The sequence below is a fragment of the Vicugna pacos genome, chromosome 16, assembly GCF_048564905.1.
Source record: "Vicugna pacos chromosome 16, VicPac4, whole genome shotgun sequence".
In the NCBI taxonomy this organism is placed as follows: Eukaryota; Metazoa; Chordata; class Mammalia; order Artiodactyla; family Camelidae; genus Vicugna; species Vicugna pacos.
The window spans coordinates 53,070,220-53,095,319 of NC_133002.1; the positions used below are offsets into that span (position 1 = coordinate 53,070,220).

The 25,100-nt window shown below is 47.2% G+C and overlaps 1 protein-coding gene and 1 long non-coding RNA gene across 2 annotated transcripts in view; one reads left to right on the forward strand and one right to left on the reverse strand.

Annotated features, from left to right (window-relative positions):
- LOC140686186 (uncharacterized) overlaps window positions 1-25,100 on the forward strand; it is a 113,622-nt gene that overhangs the window by 61,446 nt on the left and 27,076 nt on the right. The gene's annotated exons all lie outside the window — the stretch shown is intronic.
- Window positions 1,938-21,161, reverse strand: LOC116283742 (uncharacterized). Its single transcript, XM_072940107.1, has 6 exons — window positions 20,977-21,161; window positions 14,806-14,947; window positions 12,550-12,704; window positions 5,443-5,638; window positions 2,815-2,979; window positions 1,938-2,051 (listed from the first exon to the last, which is right to left on the reverse strand). The coding sequence occupies exons 1-6, from the start codon at window positions 21,042-21,044 to the stop codon at window positions 1,938-1,940; spliced, it is 840 nt and encodes a 279-aa protein (XP_072796208.1). The 5' UTR covers window positions 21,045-21,161.

The following is a 25,100-nucleotide window of genomic DNA, read 5'->3' on the forward strand; positions in this document are numbered from 1 at the left end:
AGGATTGATGCTTGGAAATTATAAGAAGGCAGGTTTTCTCTCGGTACAAATAGACGTTTCTCACCGGAATGGTCTGAGCTGCACACTGGTGAGTGTCTCTGGGTGGCAGACATTAACGGCTCCCCTATCGGCAGTTTTCCCACCTTCTTTTCCTGATGGTAGAACTTGCCTCCCAGTAAATACCCAATAGTTGCCTTCCCAGCTTCCTGTGTGGTTATGGCATGGGCCAGCCACACCACCCTAATTCACCCTAGCCAAGGAGAACTGCTGGGGAATCTGCTAAGTGGTTCGCGGGAGAGGTTCTCCTTCTGGCCCTGTGAGCGTGTGTAACAAAAGGAGAAACTTCAGCCTTCTAGTGTTCGATGCAATCCTGTGAGGCTGTTGCAGCATTCGGTGCAATGCCAACCACATTGTGACCACGAGGTGCTAACCCCAAGATCACCATCCAGCACGCTGGTGATGGTAGACCAGAAGGATTAGAAAGAATGGGGTCCTTGATTCATTGATGTATAACCATCCTCTCCCCTGCATCTTCCGACTTCCAAGAAAAGCGTCCTTACGGAGGATTCAGTGTGTTGGGTGGTGCAGCTTCTGATTGCTTCACACGTTCCCAAAATGTTCTCGCAAAAGCGTGTTGGTGGAATTCTTTAAGTCAAGTTTGAGGAGCGTCTCAGCATTCCTGAGTCCTGGGGATCTTAACTGTTTTAATCCATAGCCTTGCAGGGAAAGGCCAGCATGCAGTTTTGTCATTTTTATTATTTCATGTCATTAGATTTTGTTGCTTTAACTATTGCAGGGATTAAAGGTGTTTTAATGTGGCTTGATGGTTTGTCTTTCTCATGGTTGTCGGTGTCCTTTCCCCAGCCCAGCTCTGGAGAAGACGAGGGTAAGTCCTGAAAATTCCCTTCAGTGGTGCACAGAATGCCCAGGTTCTGCAAGTGCGGACTCACGGGCAGGTCTTGGGGAAAAGCCAGTCTTCGCATCTCCTATCAGGCAGAGAATAATGACAATGAAATAGAGCATGGGGTGGAGGGGCACCTGCTTCAGCACAGTAGGTTCACATCCTGGCTCTACCACTGAACAGTAGTCTTGGGCAAGTCACTTAATATATCTCATCTTCCTTTTCTCGTTGATAGAAGGAAGATGAGGTTAATATGGTAGAAGTCAGGCGGATCAAGGCTTTGTGACGTCACTAGCACTGTACCTGTCACACAGTAAGAATTCAACACAAGGGTACCGCTGTTTCCAAGTCTGAGGAGATCTGCTCTTCCCAGGTGGAACTGTGAGTTGAGGGGGTGTCCACATCTGGAGACCTTGTTTTCAGCAGGACCTTGGGTGGGGCTGGAGTTAGCAGGAGGCACTTCAAATTTAGATAACCCTCATCTCCTTCTGGGTCTATCAATTTATGGAGCTGCTACTAAGACTGTTTCATTTTATTTGTGTTTGTAGCATGTGGCTCAGTTTGCTCAGCAGATTAGAAGCTCCTTGAGGGTAGGGCTGGAATTTATATTCCTGGACTCTCCAGAGTGCTGAGCTCTGGGCACGTGCACATGCTTAAGGAATGTTGGCCAGTGAATGGGTAGATGGGCACAGCTACCTGTGATGGGAGGAAATGGGGTTAGTTTCTAGGGAATTCAGAGAGCAGTTGTTCTTGAACTTGACTGCACGTTGGAATCGAGTGGGGATAGGGTGACCAACCATCTGGTTTGCACAAGTTCCAGGGACTTGAGACACGGAGTTTTAAAACCAGGACCCCTGAGTCAGGGGTTTCTGGGACTCAGGACTTTCAGTGCTAAAAGATGGGAAGTCCTAGGAAAAGTGAGCAAGTCAGTCCTGGGAAAACTGGGATCCATCAGTCATTCTACTAGTGACATTTTAAAACAGACTGACTAATGCTGGGGACTCACCCCCAGAGCTGCAGATTTCATTGGTCTGGGTCAGGCCTGGGCATCAGCATGGCTGGCTACGCAGATGATTTTGAAGTTCAGAAAAGAGTGAGAACGACCGATGAGGGAAAACATCTGACCCAGGTTCCAGTGGATGCTGTTGAGCTGTGAACAGGTTACAGGTGGCCCGACACACTGGGCCCCTTCAGCCTTAGGGGTGCTGATGAAGCGAACAAGGTTGGGAAGCCCTGCTGAATAATGATGCATAAATGTGGGGAATAGAGACCTCATTAAAAAAGGAAATTCCAAGGCCCCACCCAAGACTCTCTGTGTGGGAATTAGCACAAGCCTGGGAATCTGGATTTTAATCAGGCTTTGCATGTGATTTGTATGCACACTCAAATTTTAGAATCGTAAGAATGTATATCTAGAAAGTACCCCACAGACATAAAAGTAATAGTTTCAAGGAAATGCATTTTTCGAATAGCCCCACTCGAACTGACTTGGGTTTAGAAGGTAACAGGTGAGGTAGAAGGATGGGCACCAGAACATCTTTCTTTATCAAAAAAATCTCCCTTTTCCCTGGACCTCTTTCTCCTCTTGAAATGGCTTTGTTTCTAAGCATAGCTTAGGGAGACTAAATTTAGTCTCTTGTGGTAGCTGGGGTTATTGTTCTCAATTCTTTATTCCTCCAACCCCATGAACTTGCAGTGAACAAAAGCAGAATGAATATATTTCCCTGCAGGCTAGCGAGTGAGAAACATAGATCCTTGTGACTGTAAGCTACTGAGTTTTTGTGTGATTTGTTATGCAGCACTTTTGTGGCCAGAACTGACTAATGCATCCCTCAAAAGAAGAAAGAACTGGGCTTTGTCACAGTTCTCACTAAAAGACTTTAAAACCCTTTAGAAAAGGAAAGCTTGCTCACCGTGGTGGCGAGGACCTGGAAAGGGCAGAAGACCTGCCCAAACTGATAGCACTTGTGCACGTTGATGTCTCCAAAGCGACTACGACGCTCCTTCCGGCCAGCCAGCCTCTTCTCTGCCTTCATGTCCATGAAGTGCCGGAAAGGGCCCTGCTGGGGCAGGTGCGCCTGCAGTGAGGAGCCCAGAGAGCACGTGGTTACCAAGTACCACAGACCGACACCTAGACGAGTCTCGAGGTGGACTTTTTAGAACAGGCAGCTCTGGTTCATGCCCCTTGTTCACAAGTTGGCTTTCCATGTAACTTTCTTAATTTTCTGTGGCTTTGGGACACAGATAAAAGGGCCGTGCTTCCACTTGCTGCTGGGAGTGTGGCACATTAGACGGAGGGTCAGGGCACTGAGTCCTCCTTGTGACTGTGCCACTCACTGTGGGACCTCAACTCACCACCCACCTCTATGGCGTGTTTTGATTAAAGTATTGTCATTGACATGGTTTATGAGAACCGGGCGTGACAAGAATGCCGTGGGTCAAAGGACATCCTTCCTGGAAGTGGGAGGTGGGATTAGAAGTGTGATGGAGGGTCTTGCTTTTTGATTCTAATTTCACTTGTATTGGAAACTGAAGAGCCCCATTTACACTCCACTAGGGCAGACACTCACATAAGATGCCCAGTGGATTTCCAAGCCAGAGCGTCTCCCCACATGTGCCCTCTCTGCCCAGACACAAGTCCGTGAGCTCCCCATTGAAGGCAGCTCCTGCTAGGTGCCCACAGCTCCGCCAGCACCTGACCGGCCTTTCAACTGCTTTGACCCTTGCTCTCACCTGGGTTTCCCAGTTCCTGACTGTCTCACCTTCACCTCCTGTCTTCTGGCCCAGCCTCTTTGGGCAGATGACAGAGTCCTAAATTCTACCTGTACATCGTATTCTCTGTGAGAACTGGTACCTCCTCTTGCTCTGCCCAAGCGTGGTCAGCGGGAGAGTGGTGCCCAGCCTAGACTCTTGACCACACGGGAATGCTTGGCCCTCTCTGTATGCAGAGGGGCCTTAGGAGATGCTGTCTCTATCCGCATCGTGATCCTTTTACACCCACCAGAGGCAGGGGTACGGCTGGCAACATGGTGGTGGCAAATGGGTCTGCCTGCTGCTGGAGAAGTGTGTCCATCCTTCTGGCTGAGACACCTGGGAGGTGGGGGTGTGCTGAGGAGTGGGCGGCTGGATACACCACAGGAATCTCATCCCAATTAGGGGGTTAGGCCATTTCCTGCCTCCCACACAAGAGGAAACAAAGATGTGTGTTGTTTTATTTCTTCCAGCATTGACCGTAAGGATGCGGACGGGCAGCTCCGGAGGCAGGCGGGAGATGGAGGGGCCGCCAGGGACGTTAGAGATCAAACATCCTCCTTCCCAGGTGGAGGAACTGAGACCCAGTAGGGTGAGAGGGCCTTCTCCAAGTCTCTGTCACCTCCTCTTGCGTATTTAAATTCACACCTGTAGCTTCAGGGTGGCGACTCTGTTCCAAGGAAGATGGTTTCCAGAGTCCACTTTGAAGAGAGACAGATTGATACCAATAGACCTTGGAGGATGCCAGACCACGCTGAGGGCTGTGGGTTGGGCCAGAGAGGACTGAAAGCAGACCTGTGTCTGCAGTGAAAGATGTGAGAGAGCCCCACCCCGGCCTCCCCTGGCTCTGCTCCTCTCCCTGATGTGTCATGTTGCCTTTCTTGAGGAAATGCTCCACCACCACCACCATCATCACATTTAAAATAGTCTGTGCCACCTTTTCTGCTGAGGTCACCTCCCCGCTCCAACCCTCTCCTGCCTTCCCTGGCCTCTTTCCTGTTCATCTTTCTGGACCCTGATTTTGGCTTCCAATGAAGAGTCATCACCACCAGAAGCCTTTCTGGCTCCTCGGTCAGAGTCAGTTCCCCTTCTGGGCTTCTGTAGCATTTACCCCCGGGGTCTGTGTCCCCCGCTTGAGTCACCGTGGGTGTGTCCCGACTTATCATGTCCCAGCCAGACCCCAAGGCCTGTGTTTCATCCATCTACATAAGTCACCCGTCTGCCTGGACTACGTGTCATGTAGTCAGTGCTCAGCAGAAGTTTGTCCCCTGAGTGAACAGTCAAGTTTTGAAGAAAGTCATTTCTAGATTTTTAGGACAACAGAGAGAAAACCACACTTTTCAAAGACATCTCTTTGATCCAAAGCAAAATGGACCCATTAGCCAGAGGGTACGGTATTGGGAGAATAAAACTTGGAACACCTGACACGGTGGAAATGGAGCAGAAATTTTGGGTGAGGAAGAGGATCAGAGGTGGCTGGGGGTGGAAGAAACCATTGGGAACATCAAAAACTGTCCTATTTTGAGGATTTTTCTGTTTTCGCTTTAGGGATCCCCGATGAGGGGGGTGATGAGTGCACTGTGACTTGTACTCAGAGCTACATTTCTCTCCCTGTCCTGGTCTCAGATGGCATCAGGGCGGGATGGAGATGGCGGTGGATAGAAACCACTTACTCCTGTTCCATTGGTTTCAGTTGGTCTCAGCACCTCGTTCGCTCAGCTCACCCCTGCACGGGGCACATTTACAGACTGAAAAGGATAAAGGAAAGAAGGGGTCCTTGGAAGGCTTACATCATGTATTCGGAAGCTCTTTGCTGTCGGTAGAGACAGCTCCCAGCTTCGTCCCACAGCTTTTGTGGAGGTCTGACCCGAGATCGACGGTGGATAAACAGGTCCCAGAGGGGTTGGCAGCTTCCAGTCTGTTCCAGGCGGGCGGGGAGAGAAACGGCGCGCTGTCAGGTCCTTGCACATTGCTCGCTTCCTACCCCTGGAATAGGGTTGATTGCTCTGGGTTTGACCCCAGAGCAGAACAAGGAAGAAGCTTGTGCAAATGAGAAAGAAGCAGACCCTCAACCCAGAGCCGAGAATGAAAGCCCTTGTTAAGGGGTCAGCGGACCCCCGGTGGTGTTCTTTTTGCTTTTCTGGAACGTGAGCAGCATGGTGACCAGGTCTCTTGCCACATGCATTATTCATGAGCTGCTTTGCGAAGGCCACATGAGTTGAATTGATTCTCCCTCTGGGGGTTTAACCGAGTGGAGAAGATCATTAGGAACTCCAACATGGTCATTTAATTAGGTTAATTAAAGAATGAATTATGTGAGCCTCTGATTTTTCTGCGTTTGTGAATTATCCTTTGACTTGAGTGCAGAGGCCAGCAAATTTTCTCCGCAAAGGGCCAGATAGTAAATATTTGAGGCTTTGTGGGCCACATGGTCTGTTGCAGAGCGGAAGTAGACACGGACAATATATAAGTATGTAAATGAATAGGCGTGGCTGGCTGTGCTCCAATACAACTTGATTCATGGCCACTGAATTACGACTTTCACATCATTCTCCAGTGTTACAAAATATTATTCTTTCGATTTCTTTTTCAACCCATTAAAAATGGGGAAAACCAGTCTTAGTCTGCAAGCCATAGGGAAACAGGTGGCAGGACAGATTTGCTGACCTCCGGGTGAGTAGGTGCCTCAGTCCACCCTCTGCTGCCAAGAGACGAGTTCTGGTTTCCTGAATAGAGAAGAGCCATCTGAAGTTTTCTCAGCAAGTCCAGAAACCTTATGCAAGCTAGGCACATAGTTCATGAGAAAGCCTTCAACAAACCAAGCCCAGGCTGGCTGGCTGAATCCAGGTACAGCATCCAGGGGCCCAAGGGACCTTGAAATCATCCAGTCCACGTTCCTGACATTTTGTGTGACTGCATTTAAAGCAACTTAGGGATACAAGGCTCTCTTCTACTGAAAAAAAAAAAAAAGAAGAAGAAGAAAAAGAAAAAGAAAAAAAGAAAAATACCCAACTGGTCATTGCATTCCTCAATCACTCATGTTCGTGCTGGCAACTCTGCCGTAGCGCAATGTAATTTCCTAAAGTTGGATGGTTATTTTTCTTCCCACACGTATGCACTGAAGGGCATGACTGCATCCCTAGGTTTGCTTTGATGTTGTCCTCCACTGGACCAGCCACGACCTTGGATGTTGCTCCTGTCTTTTGCCCCAGATTTCGGGAGCTGATGTCCCGAACAGTGATGCCTGCCGCTGCGGGTCTCGAATCCCTCCCTCCAGCAGCCCGAGGTGAGGCGTTGTCCTTCTACCAGAATTAAAAATAGAGACTGGAGGAAGCTTAAGCTAGCAGCTTCCCCCAGGGTGCCAGAGGAAATTGAAAAACAAACAAACAAACAAACAAACTCAGAATGATTATTTCTGGGGGCTGCCAAATCACTGAATTTTCAGACCATTGTGGGAATCTGATGTTTTAAAATTTGTCGTTGGTGGGAGTGTGGTGGTGATGGATTAGCACAGTGTCGTGTCTCGATCATTGTGGTTGCTCAATAAGTGTCCATAAAACAAATGGAAGGGGGCGAGGGTTTTAAAGAGAATTTGATCTTTATGGGAACTTAGGTTTTCTTCTAGCTGAACTGCATCTCAGGTTGCAATTTCCGGTCTTTGTAGAAGCCTGCGATGTTCTGGGGGGAAGGGTCCCTTGGAGACTCAGGCACACCAAATCCAGTCTTAATTTTACAAAACCAGAGCTCACATCACTTTCTGTATCAAACGGCTGCCACCGGCTCAGTGTTATCTTAAAAGAAGACTCCCGCTTCCTTGGGCTTTGCCAAAGCCTTCTCAGTCATCAAGGGTCTGCTTTCTGCTGCGTGTGCAATCAGTCCTGCTGGAAGCAGGGACTATGCCGCAGGCAGGAGAGGCCAGTAGCCGCCCGGCTCAGGATGTGTGGACTCTGCCCCTTTGTAAGGCGGAAGGACCTGGAGGGTTAGAAGGGATGAAGGAAAAGGAGGCTGTGGCTTCATGCTCCTCTTTTACTTTGTGAAATAAGGATAGCATTTTCACAACATTTCAAGATCCTGTCCTTGGTGATAATTTTGGGGGGGGGGTGGCAGTGAGGGAATGGTGGCAGGGGGAGAAGATGGGGAAATTGGAAAGAGGCTACTCTCTGCAAGTGATTAAACCCTAGAGAGAGATACACATATTCGTAGAAGACTTGAGGAAGTTTAAAAAATGAGTATTTATAACCTCAAAACTAGTTCCATGCCCTCAATCCTGAAAGCACCTCTTTGGTACAGAAAGGGAATCGTTGCCTCTTAGTATTAGATTCCAAGCTCTTTAACAGAGTTTGGGTTGTGCTGATTTTTGAAGCCCCAGTTCCCAGCATGAAGCTTGGCATATAGTAGGTGCTTAATGCATGTTGGTGACAGAGTAAATGTTGAATGAGTGCGCAGAATACACACCGAGTGCCAGCAGCCTGCTTGGATACGTGGGCAATTTGACCTTTTCTCAGTATGATCCCAGCTACTCCCCAGCCAGAGGAGGGCGGTCTACTGAAAGTGGCCGCCGTCCAGATCTGGGCGAGCGGCTTGAAAATGTGTGAAGTGCATTGAATTTCAGTCTCTTCACGGAAAGGAAATGGAAAAATGCTTTGCTTTTTTGCCAACTTTGAACTGGGGGCGTGTTAGAGAAACACTGTGATTTCTTTCAGAGCAAAGCTTGCATTATTGTTTTCTTGTTTTTTAAAATTGAAGTGCAGCCAGTTATAATGTGTCAGTTTCTGGTGTACAGCACGGTGTCCCAGTCAAGCATGTATGTACATATATTCGTTTTTGTATTCTTTTTCATTAAAGGTTATTACAAGGTATCGAATATAGTTTCACGTTGTTGTTTTCTGAATCCCCAGCTCCTAACACGGGGCCTGCCATGTAGGAGCTGCTCAAAAATGCTACAGTAATGACAGCAGCTGCTCCTTGCTCAATACCTGTGGTTATACCCACCATCTCATTTAACTTTTAAAGCCACCATAGGAGATGGCCCTCCTGTGAGGACGAGGAGAGGCAGAAAGCTGTGAACGGCTTGGGTCCCCGATGCCATCACGGAGCCTCCTACCAGCCCTGCACTGCCTTTCTCTGGCCCTCTTGTCATCAGGGAAAATATACGCCTCTTTTTGTGGGTGGAACGCTTTCTATTTCTTCAGTTCAAATGTAATTCTATCTGATATACAAATCTACTTCATAAAGTTTATCTCCAAGTATCTGACAATACTTGGCAAACTGACCAGTGTTGACATGTGCAAGGAATACTCCCATGTCTCTGTTATCATGTAAGGAATCCCTGAATAAAGTTGTAATTAGTGTGAAAGGGGAGGGCAGGATGCCTCTTGTCTTCAGTACTGACTCACGGGAAGTTTGCGTAATGGTGTGGGAAGTGGAATAGGGTGGCCTAAACAGAATTTAACCAGGATAGCAAGTCATCCATCAGGCCAGATGTGTCTAATTTTGTCTGAGGCAGAGAAGACCCGAGAAGGAGCTGCTCTCTGTCCTTGAGCCCCCTTACTCGAGTATGAGATCTAAAAAAATTCAGGTTTGGGGTAAGATGAAATGAATGGTAGCCAGTATACGTGCCACTGGGACCACTGCCTGCATCCGTAGACACAGAATCTGCAACTGGAAGGGGATTGGTCCAATCGCAACTGAATCCCTGAATTCAGCTTAAGGGCATCTGGACAAACAAGAGCTCATTCAGAGGAGAGGGTTGAGGCTGTTGCAGAAAACGAAAACCCTAAAACTCTGTTGTTTGGGGCATGACTGAAAGAGGTGAGAATAGTTAGACTGAAGAAGAATGAATCCAGCGGGGGACATGGCTGTTATTTTCCAGTTCTGAAGGCTGCCACGCAGAGAGGGGGTCAAACACATCAGGCTCAGCTCCCGTGGATGGAATTAGAACCAAGGATGGAAGCTGCAAGGAGGCAGGTTTGGATTTGGGTTTGGGTTTGAATTTACATACACTGCCAACAGCCACAGCTGCCGAAGACAGAGGGGTGCGTCTCAGCAGAGGGTCGCATCATGGTGGCATTTACACATAGGTGGAGTCACTGCTGGCAGGGATGTCGCATGGGAGCCAGGCTGGTTCCTTCACTCAATGACTTCATTGATGAGTTAAAGAGTTATTTAGCACCTACTGTGTGTCAGGCTCTCAGTGGTCAGACTATGACCTTCAAGGTCGCTCTAAACTGGATGATTCTTTTAGGCTCTGAGTATGTTGAGCTCTATTTTTGCCCGAGAAAAACCACGGCACCAACATCGGGGATCCTAGAGTTGCACAAAGCCAGACAGCATGTCCGCGGTGGACCCTGCGTTCTCTCTGAGCCTTTGCCCTCTCCACTCTCCTTTTTCCCCCAATCATCTTGTTCTTTTCTGAAAACAAAAACCAAAAAACAAAACCAAGTCATGCTCTGCTAAACTGTCTAGTCTGGGTGAGCGTGTTTACGCAGAATGTGCAGTTACCCACTATTGGTCTGAATGATGTGTTTCCCTGACTCTGACAAATTGGAGCAAGCTCCCTCTTTGATCTGCAGTCTTCCATGTCGCCCCCGATACCCCCGAGCAGAGGCAGATCGGAGGCAAGGGCTGTGGTTCAGATTTCATGCAACACATGACCTTCTGATTGGGGAGTGGCTGCGGATTCTTCAGAAACAGTCACCCCCGCTATTCTCTGCACCAAGATTCCAAAAATTGCTGTGGAAACCGCACACTTCCAAGCGAGCCCACTTCTTTTTAAACATTTCCGAATCTCTCTCTCTCTCTCTCTTTCCACCCCTCCACTGTCAGTCTTTACATCTTACGTCTGTGCATATTTCCGGCCGGGTTCTCTTGCCTGGCTGAACCCCCGTGGGTTTGGACGTGCCTCATCAGGCAATGAAAGGCAGCCTCGCTTTGGAGCCGGGCATGCCGCAAGCAAGCAGGGCCATTCGGTTCAGGCCGCTCTTTGCAACGCGTCGGGCTTGCAAGATGTAGAGAGAGAAAACTGGCAGCTGTGTAGGACTGTCTGACGCTGGAAAGGAGCATCTGTTGGAAAATTTGTTTTGTAATTTCCTGAGCCTTTCGGGGTCAGAAGTGGGTAAAAAAAACCCCGAGTGGAAGAAAAATCTAATCACTTTCAAGTGGGAGGATAATAAGAAACAGACGAGCTCACAGGGGCGCAGTCTGTGGGCTCTTGGCGTGCAGGCCCCCAGGACCGCTTCCCAAGCTTCTAAAGCGCTCCTGTCTTAGGCGGCAAGCACTGCTGCTCTCCTGGGGTGATTTATTTGACCCAGACGGGAGGGACCACAGGTGGGTGGAAAGTGGTCTTCAAATTCACCCTCTCTCCACGTTGCTCTGTAAGGCTGGAGATGAGTTGGAGAGGGTGGTGGGACCTGTAAATGCATCCTCTGCCTTCGCGTTTTTGACGGTCTTTGTTGGTTTTATTCACCGAGGTATTTTCAGCACCTGGAACAGTGCCTGGAACCCAGCGGGTGCTCCACAAACATTCACTGAAGGAAAGACTGAACCCATTTTTGTGTCCTATGCACTCTCTAGATCTCCGAGTCACTTCAGTTGACTTTGTACAAATGGTTGCAGCATGAGACAAAGGTGAAAAAGCAAAGGAGGCTTTGATCCCTAAGCAGAGCTGGAGAGGAATATACGTTAGGAAGGTTGGAAGGGCAGGGGAGAGTCAGTATGGCTGCGCGGATGTGTCTGGGAGAGCTCTGGGCTCGTGTACAGACCCCGAGAGAGTGTCTGAGCCGGAAGACAGGCCTTTGAGGTTTACAGCTCATTCCCAACCTTGCAGTGAAGGTTCCACAAGTGCCTTGCTTCACGGCGGAGGTCGTTACCCTAAGATAAAGGGTCTTCACCTCTGCCTCGCCTTCTGCTTTTGCTACAGCTCCTCTCTCCTCTTCCCCAGCCCTACAATTCTCCTTCATTCCTAGTTTCAGGCCTGGGCAGTAAGACCAGGCTTTGCAAAAGACTCATTTTCCAAGCTCTCTCTTACCTGGCTCACGTCTTCACAGCTTTCATTGACCTGAATGTGACCGAAACCAAGACGACTTTTAAGGAATAGAAACTGATTTTCAAAAAGTGAGCCGTGTCTGTGTAACTCAAAACCCTTTCTGATTCTGTGTGTGTGGGAAATAAGGGGAATTTATATATCCCCTCTGGTGGCTGGAATTTGTCACTCTGTTTAGCACTTGGGGTAGGTGATAGTTCTATTTTAATGACCAGAAAGGACTGCATCTCCTAGTTAGTAAATGAGGCATAGAGATAACTCTTCACGTTAACAATATGCCCCTGGCGTTTCTCTCCTCTATCAGTGAAGCACCCTTAGCAGAAACATCATGTGGATGTACGTACAGAAGGTTTGCTCTCTTCAGAGCTGAAGGAGGAGATGGAGATGCAAAGGTGACACCCCTCTGCCTTCCCCGGCTCTCAGGGCACAGGCTACTCTGTGTGTTTCACCCAGAACCACTGGCAAAGAAAAGTCACTCCTTGGGGAGTCGCTAGGTGAGGCAGGTAGGGGGACAAAGGGAGTGGGGACAGGACAGAGAGTGTGCAGAAGGAGAAGGAAGGAGGGGGTGCTTCCAGCCAGCTCAGCCACCCTTCTGTGTGTCTGCCCCACGGCTGCTGCCCCTGCTCGGAAGGCGTCTACCATTGGCGCTAAGTGGCTTGTTCCTCATTCTGGAAGCGATGCCTCTCCGGCTGGAGGCTGCTCCCTGCCTTCCTGGGATGTGCGTGGGGCTCAGGCATGCGCTTTGCTAGGCTTACAGCCCCGTGTAAAAGAGCCTCACTCTGCAGAAGTAAAGGCAATGAATGGGAAAGGGAGCGTGGGTCCTTGGCCAGAGCCACGCCACCCACCCCTTCCCTACTGCACGCTCCGCTTTCCCTTCCGAGAATCAGATTCTCTCGCAGAAAGGATGAGGCTGACTCTCTGGGACTCAGGACCCAGCCCGTGGCTACCACCGGTGTGCATGGCCTTGGCTTCACTGGGAGCAGTTCTCTTTGGCCGGATGCTGGATGCTACCTGAGTATGAAAATGAGAGCTTTAGAGCCGGAAGTTCAGACACGAACAGTGGTAGCTCCGCAGACTTGCATTTCACGCCCTTAGCTTTTCCCCCTCTTACTTGTGTCCCATCCCACCAGCTCTGCGCTTGCCCCAGCAGTCTCTCCTCAGCCCCGTTTCATCCAACTGAAGGACGCACCCAGCCTGGCTAGGTCTGCAGCCCTGGGCTGGCCTCACCCTTGGCGTCTCTCTGTGGCTCTGTTTTGCTGAGAGAAGGGCCTCCCTCTGCAGCCTCGTCGTCTCCTGTCCCCGGGATCCGGGCCCCTTCCCACTTCGGCAGCAGCTGACTGTGAGGCGAGGGCTGGTCTCCAGGCAGCTCTTCTGCCTTCCTGTGCTCCTTCCTCCTCTCGTGGGGAACTCTAAACGTAAAAAACCCACCATCACTCAGATTCAACAGCCCCTAAATAAGTGGCCCAATACGTGGTCGTAAGAGGAAGGTTTTGAACCAGAACACCTAACTGCATGAAAAAGGATGTAACCTGGAAAGAAAATTAATGGATGCTGTCAGCTGATTCCTGCACGTGGTAATAACGAGAGAAGTGTGGAAATGTTGCCCCAGCAGTAGGACGATTGGAGAGCAGGCATATTTATGTGAAAGAATACAGTCCTTACAGGGACGAAACCAGGCAGTCAGGACACATCTAAGAGCCAGCATTTTTTTTTCATATTTAAAAATGTATTTGTTTTATTGAAGTCTAGTTGGTTTATAGTGTTGTGTTAATTACTAGTGTATAGCAGGTTCAATTATGTATCTATCTATATACATATATTCCTTTTCATATTCTTTTTCATTATAGGCCATGACAAGAGATTGAATGTCGGTCCCTGTGCTATACAGTAGGACCTTGTTGTGTATCTGTTTTATAGATGGTAGTTAGTTTCTGCAAATCCCAAACTCTCAATTTATCCCTCCACTCCCCCTCCCATGACCTCCTCCTTGGTAACCATAAGTTTGTTTTCTATGTCTGTGAGTCTGTTTCTGTTTCATAAATATGTTCATCTGTGTCATTTTTTTCAGATTCTACATATAAGTGCTATCATATGGTATTTTTTCTTTCTCTTTCTAGCTTACTTCACTTAGTATGACCATCTCCAGGTCCATCCACGTTGTTGTAAATAGCATTATTTTATTTTTTATGGCTGAGTAGTATTCCGTGTGTGTGTGTGTGTGTGTGTGTGTGTGTGTGTGTACACACACACACACACACACACACACACACACACACACCATAATTTCTTTATCCAGTCATCTGTCAATGGACATTTAGGTTGCTTCCATGTCTTGGCTATTGTAAATAAAGCTGCTATGAACACTAAGGTGTACGTATCTTTTCGAATATACTGCCCACCGAACGATTTCTTTTTATCCATTTCCTGTCATACCAATTTAAAAAACCTATTTTGGGGGAGTATTGAACACAGTTCTTTAGTGACTCTTAAACATCCCTCTTGGCAGGGTCCTTCCTGATTCAACCCTGCTGTTCCATCTGCAAAACCATCCAGTGCCCTCAGGATTCTGTGACTTGCCTTGTGTTTTTCACTCTGCCTGGAATGTAACACTTTCCCTCTTTCCCTTCTTTGCACTCCCATCCTGGGGAACTCCTTGTCACTTCCTCTGTGGTGTGGTTTGTGATACCTCCCTACTCCCATCCTTTGATGTAGACCTACCCTCCCTTGGGTCCCCAGCACCTTTCAAGTATCTCCATTCTAGTAATGGCTGATAGTGCAATAAATGGCCCATCTTTATGCCTGTCTCCACTATTAGATTTTATGTTCCATGAGGTCGTCAACTCTGTCTTGTTCACCAGTGTATCCCCAGCATGTAGCACTGTATCCAGCAAGAGGCAGATGCTCAATTTATATTGATTAATGGATGGGTGGATGGATGGATGGATAGAGGACAAAGTACTGGGTAAATGTAGAGGAGAATAAAAGACAGCAGATTAAAAATATTAATTCTGTGGAAGGGAGAGTCAGGGGCCATGATTCATCAACCCCAGATCCATGGTGACAACCAGAGTCAGTCAGGAGCAGAAAGTCAAGGTGACGCTTCTGTCCCCACGAAGGTTGCATCTGGGATTTGTCGAGTGTCCCTCTGCACTAAGGGCTCAGAAAACAGGACATGCTTTTGCTTTGGCACTTTGAGGTTGGCCCATCTGAAGAAGCATAGCGTGGTAACATCTCTGCTGAGTTTAAGTTCTTCCCTGAAAGCAAGAGAAATTTGATCTGAAAACCAGCATCCTAGAGGCGATCATTATGAGACAACAGTTATGGATTTAGAAAAACAGTGTCCCTACTGGGAGCCTTAAGTTAACCCCAGTTATCGGACTGTCCTCGCTGATACCGGACAGGCACTTGGAATTTTCTCCGTACCACAGGAAAAAAAAAAGTGCATGGTTTTTCTGAGTTTAAAGTTGGTTTCTGCAGTTGTGGTTTCTGAAGCCTCTATTCATTTATGGTGGTTCTCTTGCGTCTCTCAAAAGATCCAACTTTTAAGCAGTTTGTGTGATGCATGGTTTGTGACTAGCTGGGCAGTTGTTTTTTTTTTTTTTTTTTTAGAAAAAGTTCTTAAGCTTGGAAGAACATCTGCTCTGTGTCTGATCTCTAGAAACCTCCAACTTTTCTAGCAAGTTGTAACATTTGAACCAATCACCCGAAGGCATGCTTTGGCACATTAAGGAAATCCACACTCAGTAAATAGGCTATTCCGCGTCTCTGGTGCCCTATTCAAGGATCCTGAAGTGCTTCCCTCACTTCGAGGTGCTTGTTTATAGAGTTGTAGCGAAGCATGGGCATCCTCCAGACCCAGGCAGATATGCAAATGAGCGTGGGCCCGCAGGACTCCATCAAGCCTTCCGTGGCGGGTCGAGATGAACAGGGCCATCGTGGGACTGCTGGGGGCCTGGGGATGCCCTTCTCGAGAGCAGAGGCTGGCGTGTAAAGAGTGTACTTGTAAAATGTTGGAGAGCAGGGAATACTTTGTAGGGGGCCCTACGTCAAATAGCCAGTGGGGAACTGACCACTTTCCATCTGTTTTAAATTAAATGTGTTTGTCATCTTTGCGTCTCACTCCCTAGCTCAGCATAATCAGAAAACATCTTCTGTGATCTTAACTGAAAGCATATTTTTATAACTCGAGCTGGCTGTTTGCTTTTACACAGCGGGCAGTGGCATTGCTTCCCTCGCTGACTCTGGAGTGTGCTCAGCCAGAGCTAAGGGACGGTGCCCGTGGGCTCCACTGATCCCTGTGGTGTCCCTGACCCGATGCTGGGTGTGGAGGGCACAGTGTGGACAAGAGAGTAAACAAAGTAATTGTTACTTGTGGAAGATGCTAGAAGGGAAGTGAACAAGGGAGGCAGAGGGAGAAACGGTTAAGAACCGCCTTCTGAATCGGGCGGTCAGAGAGGCTCTTTGCGCAAAAGAATTTGGATCTGAGGCCGGAATGATAAGGACAGGCGATTCAGATAGAAACTGGGAGATGAGCATTCCAGGCAGAGGAGACAGCCGTGGTAAAGGCTGTGAGACAGTCAAGGCTTTGGAATATTTGAGGAAGAGAAAACAAGCCAGCATGGTTAGAGCAGACAGAGAGGGGGACAGTGGCATGAGATGAGGCTGGAGACAGGCCAGGGCAGGGCCAGGGCAGGCAGGGCCTCACAGAGAATATTCTAGGACTTTATTCTAGAAGCAATGAGGAGGCAGGAGAAAACACCGTGCTTGGCTTTGCGTTTTATGAGGATTCGGCTGGCTGGTCTGTGCAGAACAGACTGGAGATGGGGGAGGGGGCGGCAGAGATGCCAGACGGCAGGTTTGTGCATCAGTCCAGGTGGAGGTGACGCAGCACACTTTGGGTGCCTCCTGGGAGATGGAGGCAGGAGGGTGGGATGGGGGCAGACTTGACCAGGCCTGCTGATGCGGTAGCTAGAGCGGCGACGGGGAAGGAAGACTCAGGGACTCGAGGCATCTGCTGGTGTTTAGATCTGAGCGACAGGGCGGATGACGGGGCTACTTAGAGGGAGCAGAAAGGCCGAGGGAATGGCTGTTTTGTGAGAGGGTGGGGAACAGAAATCGTTGCAAACATATCGATCACAGAGATCTGTTACTAAGCTCCGTGTAGAAAAGAAGGGGTCTCTTAGCAATAAGTGTCTTGAAAGGACAGACCATCATTTGTCATTATTACATCAGAAGTCATGACAGAAGCATTTGGAAGAATGTGTGACGGAGCTTGAGACAACGGACGGGTGATCGGAGATGACTCAGGCTCGGCGGTGAGGAGAGCGGGTGACGTAGCAGGTGGAAATACGTAACCATGGATTTTCTCCTTTGCAATGTCTTGTCTGATCAGACTTTACTCCTGCACTGGAATAAAAATGCTAGATGAGGTGTGGGTGCAGGGAGTCTGAGAAGTGTTTGTGCTGAGAGGGGTGGCCGAAACATCCAGAAAGGAAGCTGAAATTATGATGCAGGGAGAGAATGAAGTTCTTGGGGCTTGGAAAGCATGCCTGGGGAGTGATACAATCTATGCATTGAATACTATCCCTTGAGTTCCGGCAATTGGAACCCATTTTTTTTTAAGCTACTCTTTAATAATGACATTTTCTCTGTACGTTAGGTATGGAAAAAAAAAAGGGGACAGAGGCACCTCTTAGCGTTTCTTCAGCTGAGTCTCTGCCTTCCTATTAATTTTCGGCAGATTCTGTTTGTTTTTCCGCCAGCCTGCCCACTTCCGAGGACAGGCCAGCCCACTCTTTACTTTGCTTATCTCCTTTTCTGTTTGGTGTTCTGAAGTTGTCCGTGGTGCTCGTAGGAAGCACAACATTTGGATGGTTGAGGGGCAGCCTGCAGTGCAAAATGCATTAACTCGAAGCTGTCACTGGTAACTGACTTGGAAGAGCAGATTGTCCCAGTGGGTTTCTGGTTTGGGTGTCTAGAATTCCAGCATTGTGCAGGGGAAAGTCTTCCGCCTCTGGCAGAGAAGAGTTTAGCGTGGGGAGTCAGAGAGGCTTGAGTTGAGTCCTTAGCTCTTCTGTCTTCTATTTTGTGACTTTAGCATTGGGACCTACCATTGTTTTATTTAAGTATAGTTGCTGTACGATATTATGTAAGTTACAGGTGTACAATATAGTGATCCCCAGTTTTTAAACATTAAACTCCATTTATGGTTATTATGAAACATTGGCTATAGTCCCCGTTTTGGACAAGACATCCTTGTAGCTTATTTTACACCTAACAGTTGGCACCTCTAAACCCCTTACCCTAATATTGCCCGTCCCTGCTCCCCTCTCTCCACTGATAACCACCAGTTTGTTCTATCTGTGAGTCTGTTTCTTTTTTGCTATATTCACTAGTCTGTCGCAGTTTTTAGATTCCACACATAAGCGATGCCCTGCAGTATTTGCGACTTCACGTTTCTGAGCCCAGTGCTTTCACCTGGAGGACTTGGGGAAGGAGGTACACATGTACATTGCAGGCTTTTGTGGAGATTAAATGATATCTCATATGTAAAGTTCTTAGCGTGAGACTTCATGCTGGCAACCACAGTCTATCACATTCCTGTCATTACAAGCACAATGGCTGTCAACTTGACAGGAAACAAACCATCCCTGGCTTGCAGCTCTGTGAAAGCTGCTGACAAGCATCACAGCCGTGAGTGGAGTGGTTCTGGGGTTCTGGGGCGGGGTCCCTCTGCTACCGTCCAGCAGAGGTTGCGAGCTGGACCTCCGGGAGTGTATTCTTTAACTCACCCATTTTCCAATTTGAATCAAAAATATGAATTGAACAACTAAATGAAAAAAAAGTGGGACCTTTCCTATGCAAGGTGGATTACAAGCTTCTCTTGAAAAAGCATTTGGTGGCGTGGGGCCCCCGCCATTCCATATGGCGCCCACCAGCTGTGACTTAGGCGCTGATGCTCAAGTAGGATGTGGCCTTCCCACTGTGCGTTCCCAGCTCCCTGCCCCCCTTGGAGAGCCTGGTCTTGTATTTTATATGGACCCTTGACTAACTCGATGACCTTGGACAAATTCTTTAACTCTTTCAGTCTTGATTTCCCCATCTGGAAATGGAGATGTTAATGATAAAGCTTACCCCAAAATATTTCTTTTGAGGATTAAGTAACATCAAGTTTTTCCACCATGTTTGGCATACAGGAAGCACTCAGGGCTAGCTACAATCATCATAACACTGCCAATTAGTGGGCATCCAATTGAAACAAATACTTAGGTGGACACTGATAGAAATTGAACTGTGGGTAAGACAGACATGTTATAAGGATAGAATAGTTTCAAAAATACCAGGGATATGTTCTTTTTCATACACCCTTGTGCTCGTGCCATTCCCCACTCCCCTTTCAGGGAAAAAGTTTTGGCCGGATCTCTTCTGTCCATCACATCCACCCTCCACGCTTCTCCATCTTGGAGCTGACCAGTTGGGGTTGTATCCGTGGGCTCCCTTGCCAATGGGATGCTCCATTTGGGGAACAAAAAAAGGAGGATATGATGTCAGTATTTATGACCAGCTCCTCCCCTTAGAGTTGCCTTGAACCTGCTGAGATCCTAGCTGAGGGTTACTGGTTCTCTGTACATGCTTTCTCCGTCTGGCTTTGACAACCCTTCCCTTAGACTACTGGATCCTGGACCCACAGGTGTTAGCGATTAGACTGTTCCTAGCCCCAGGGCAACATGCCGCTGTTTCTTGCTGTTCCCGACCACCCCTCCCATAACTCTGTAAATCCACTTGGATTTATCCTACATCGAGTATGTTGCTTCCACTGTCTCAGAGAAGATTAAGATTATTAAAGCAGAAAGCAAAGGAAATGAAGTCAGTCTTAAGGTCCTAATCTCAGGATGGCATTTGGAATCCACAGCAAGGTAGAAGCCAGGCTTTGTGAAGAGAGAAAGAGGTTTCTAAATTCTTCAGGGTTTCCTTTGGTATAGAAAGAGCCAGGTGAGATCAAGTAAGATCGCAGCCATAGTGCAGAGCAGGCAGGGAAAGACTGAGGGGAGATTTCCACCAGACAGGAAGAGAAACAGAGCACACTGCTGCAGGAGGGAGCGGGCGATCCTGAGGGGGTGAGCCTAGGGTGCGTACCGCAGCCTGGTCACCGAGAAGTGACTGCCTCTTCCCTCAAGCTCCCCTGTCCGCCACCCCACTCGGATTAAGCAAAGTTGGGATGGGGCGGGTGGTGGTGATGAGGTGTTAGAAACCCTCACAGAAACCCCAGAAGATCTGAGGCAGGAGAGTCAGCACATCTAGGCTCACCCTCCACTTCCCTACTGTGTTCACCATGGTCTGGAGGTGGTGGAGCAGCCAGGGTACAGAGTTCCCCATGGCCTGGGGTTCCCGTCTGCCCAGGTGAAGGACACCAACGTGTTGAGAGCAGCAGCGTCTTGGCATAGGTGGGCCTGTGGTCCGGGCCACAAAGCACAGGGACCTGGTGATCTGAGGGACCATGAGGACCTTGGGTTTCAGCCTCAGATGCCAGCAGGACACCACGAAGGACGGTTGGGTCAGCCACACTGGAGTAAACACCAGCTCAGGACATTCAGAGCCAAGGCCAGTCCACCCGTCCACAGCCAAGGCCTCCAAGGACCCCTGCCCCAGGGGTAGACCAGCTTCCCTCTGCACCCAGACCCTGGTTGGGAAGGAAACGTGGGGGAAATGACCCTTTGTGGGAGGGAAGAAACAGCCTTTGAGTTGACTGTTTATTTACCCCAATGAGGCCAAGTTAATCTCAAAGTGAAACGTTTCAAACAAGAGCGGAAGAAGTTACCCTGGATTGGCAATGTTTATTTTTCTTGGCCATCAGGAGGGATGGAAGCTTCAGAGTAAGAGACTAGTGATAAATGGCCGTGAGCTTCATTTTTTCCCAAACCTCTGTGTTCTGTGTAAATTTCGATGCCTTCTCCTTGACTTCCTTACAAGATCGACCCTTGGCCTTCGAGCCACGTTGAGTCAAATTAGGGGTGGTGAATGCATTTAATCTCATACAATTACTTTTACTTATTAATTATTTTTGCTATAATAACATTAAAGAAAATTAATACAGAAAGAAAAATACCCATCTCTCCTCTATCAACCAAGACATCCACCTAAAAAAAAAAAATGGTTTTCTTATCCATGTTGTTAAAACACTAGCTGACAGACTGGTCACGCCCTCTGCTTAAGGAGGGCTGTGCTGCCGACACCCAGAGCCGGTCCCCAAAGACATAAAGCAGGAGAGAGACAAGCTGATTACCTGACGTTGTCACATGGCAACGAGCTTTTGCTTACTTGGGAGACCTTCCAGTTAATGAAGTGGGACATTCTTAGGACGGTGTTCAGATTCAACAGTGTTGACCGGATTTCAGTCCTTACTTCCTACTTCTTAGCCTTTGCCCTTATACAGAATCCCAGGATTCCTAGGGATTCCTTTCCGTCCTTTCTCTGGCATCCTAGACCCTGATTCAGGGGGCTCTAGACGTCTTTGGAATATTGACACTATGATGTTCCTGGAAGAATGTTGTTGATGGAATTCCTAAGGCTTTTTTTTTTTAACTGAAGTAGAGTCGATTGACAACGGTGTGTTAATTTCTGGTGTACGACATAGTGATTCAGTTATACATAGATGAATATACATACACGTATGTCTATTCTTTTTTATATTATTTTTCATTATAGGTTATTGCAAGATATTGAATATAGTTCCCTTTGCTATACAGTAGGAACCTAGTAGTTAGTATCTACAAATCCCAAGCTCCCAATTTATCCCTCCCCATTCCGTTCCCCTACGGTAACTGTAAGTTTGTTTTCTATGTCTGTGAGTCTGTCTCTGTTTTGTAAATAAGTTCATTTATGTTCCCCCTCCCTTTTCAGATTCCTCGTATAAGTGATATCTTACAGCTTTTTTCTTTCTCTTTCCAGCCCACTTCACTTAGTATGATGATCTCCAGGTCCATCCATATGGCTGCAAATGGCATTATTTAATTCTTTTTTATAGCTGAGTAGTATTCCTTTGTATATATACCACAACTTCTTTATCCAGTCATTTGTCGATGGACATTTAGGTTGCTTCCATGTCTTGGCTACTGTAAATAGTGCTGCTGCGAACATTGGGGTGCATGGATCTTTTCGAATTAGAGTTCCCTCCAGATATATGCCCAGGAGTGGGATTGCTGGATCATATGGTAAATCTATTTTTAGTTTTTAAAGGAATCTCCGTACTGTTTTCCATAGTGGCTGCACCAAACTGCATTCTCACCAGCAGTGTAAGGCTTTTCTCCACAGCCTCTCCAGCATTTGTCATTTGTGGACTTTTTAATGAGGGCCATTCTGACCGGTGTGAGGTGATATTTTGAACTGGAGTTTTAAAGAAGTGATTTTAGCTTTGCTTACTTCGGCATGGTTTTTCCTCCTTTGTGCTCCAGTGCACATGACCTTTGGCGGCAGTGTTTTCCTTGGACTGGGGAATGAGCAGTGAAGCAAAATACACCCCCTGTTCTTGTGTGTGTTGCTCTGATTGGGAAGCACAGGCTATTGTTCTAAGCGATCACTTGTTCAGTGTTCTTCTGCGTACTTGGAACTGTAAAGAGACACGATCAGGTCTGCCCACACCCATGAGGAGGAGAGATGCCTGTGTCAGTAGGACTGCCTATTAGGGTTAATCCAGATGTGATATGACGGATGGGGAAACCCACTGTGGTACATGAAAGCAGCTGGTATTTTGAGATGCCATCTGGTTGTCTCTCCAGATGTTCCTGTGGGTGTGCCCTCAGCTGCCTGCTGTTTGCAGGCTCTTTCAGAAGAGCCTTGGATGATGGCGGCTTTGGGGCCACACAGGAAGTACTCAGCACTGGCAGTCATGCTCCTGGGGGCTGGCTTTTCAGCTGTGATGAAAGGGGCTCTTCTGAGATGAACCCTGGGGTTAAAAATGGAGAAAATACTGCATAAAATCCAGACACAAAATCAATGGACCAATGGGTAATAAATAAGCCATTTAGTTAATACTTTAGGGGGAGGGTCTAGCTCAATTGGTAGAGTGCATGCTTAGCATGCACGGGGTCCTGGGTTCAATGTTCAATCCCTAGTACTTCCATTAAATACATACATACATACATACATATGTACCTAATTACCTCCCCCCTTAAAAAAAAAGACATCATAATTTTTCTCACATAAAAAAAGACTTTCTTTCTTCCTTTCTTCCTTTCTTTCTTTCTTCCTTTCTTCTTTCTTCCTTTCTTCTTTCTTCCTTTCTCTCTCTCTTCCTTTCTCTCTCTCTCTTTCTCTCTCTCTTTCTCTCTCTCTTTCTCTTTCCTTCTTTCTTTCTTTCTTTTCTTTTTCTTTCTTTCTTTCTTTCTTTCTTTCTTTCTTTCTTTCTTTCTTTCTTTCTTTTTTCTTTCTTTCTTTCTTTCTTTCTTTCTTTCTTTCTTTCTTTCTTTCTTTCTTTCTTTCTTTCTTTCTTTCTTTCTTTCTTTTCTTTTCTTTTCTTTTCTTTATTTGGTTTCTGAGGCTCACTGCATTAGCTTTACCAGCATTATCAGATGTTAAATCACACTGACTGGTTAAATGGGAAAAATCAGTTCATGACAAGCCAGCTTGGCACTATTTCTAATTTCTATCATGATTTCCTCTTTGACCCATGCATAATTTAGAACCATTTTTAGTTCCCAAACGTACGAGAGTATTTTTGACTTTTATTTCTGTTTTGAAATTGAGTTCTCACTTTATTGAATTGTGGTCAGAGAATATGGTACATATGTTTTATCAATGCTTTGATGTTTATTGAGATGTCCTTTATGGTCTAGTGGGTACTCAATATATCGTTCCTTATTGTATGCTGCTGAGTGGTGAGGAAAATCTTTGGTGATGAAATTTAATATATTGAGCCCTACGAAGCTGTCAGTGTTCAACTTCTTTTGACTCACAAAAATCTCAGTTTCATGGAATTCAATCTAGTATTTTACTTCTCCACCATGTTAATTTTTTTTTCTATGTTACTTCTTTGCTCGTACACCCCCTCTATTTTCCACCGTGAATCTCCATCTCTCTCTCTTACTCTCTCTCCCTGACTATTGCCTGGTCTTTCTTTCTCTGTCTCACCTGCTTCCATGTAACGAGAGGGGAGACTAGCACGTGGGGAAGTGTGAGTACCGAGTCACTCTAGTGGTGGTTAAGAGTGTGGCACCGACACTTTCCATCTGAGTGACTCATAGCCTTTCTGTGCCATGGTTTCTTCATCTCCAAATCATAATAGTTCCTGCCTCATGGAGTTTTTGTGAAGGATGAAGAAGCTGATTCAGATAAAGGACATGGAGAAATACAAGTTAGATGTTCAACAAATAGTAGCTAATGCTTCAAGATCAGAATCTCCTTTTCTTTAGTTTGAAAGGATGAAAAGTTGAAAGATGCTCACCATGGGTGACTGAGTGAAAAAAGATCACAGAACAGTAAATGCAGTATAATCTTATCTTGTAAAAATGGTATCTCTATTTATGCTTACAAAGGAGACACTTGGAACTTCCTGGATTATGGGTTATTTATATCTTCCTAGTTTTTCTAAAATGAACATATATTACCTCTGTGTAATAAACCACAGTTTACAAACACCTTGAACAGACCTACTTAGATGTTTGCAGAATTTAAATTTGATTAGTGAGTTACAGAGACGGTGTACATATTGGAGAAGGCTACAGTTGGATTTGGTCATTTTGACGGGCTCAGATGGTTGGCAGATTGTGAAATCAGGCTGAGGTGATCTCAGAGTGATTTAGAAATTGGGACTTGAGACATGAAAGCTAAGCAGTGAGTCATGGGGCAGGGAACTTAAAGGTCATGCGGATTAGGGCTTGAGACTTTAATCATGGGTTCCTAGCAAATGGCTGAGGGAGTAGGGATCAAAGGTACTGAGACTGAAGCCAGCGGAGCAAGATGGTGCCTGGTCCCAGAGAGAGGGGTGCAGAGAGAAGCTGCCTGAGTTTCTGACGGCGCCCCAGCCTTCAGGTCCTGACCCTCAGGCATTGGGGGTCGTGCTTAACAGGCTGCAGGCAATGCCCGTGTAACCTCAGAACCCATTATCATCAGCCACTTCTCAAACGTACCTGATCGTTTGTACTTGACGCGTTTTGTTTTGCCTTTACGGTAGCAAAGTGGGCGAGAAGAGCCTCATGGTGTTCACTGTAGGGGCCAAGGCATGGTGCAGCTTTGACGCCCCACAGTTACCAATAGCCATTGGCCCTAATCCATCAAAATAATTACAGAAGCAGAAAGCACCAGAGAGGGAAGAAACCTTCAGTCTTCCAGAGAGAAGCAAAGTCAGGACAAATCCCTCTGATGCAGGGCATGGAGGCTCCAAGCAATGAAGCAGTTCTTTCATTGAATACG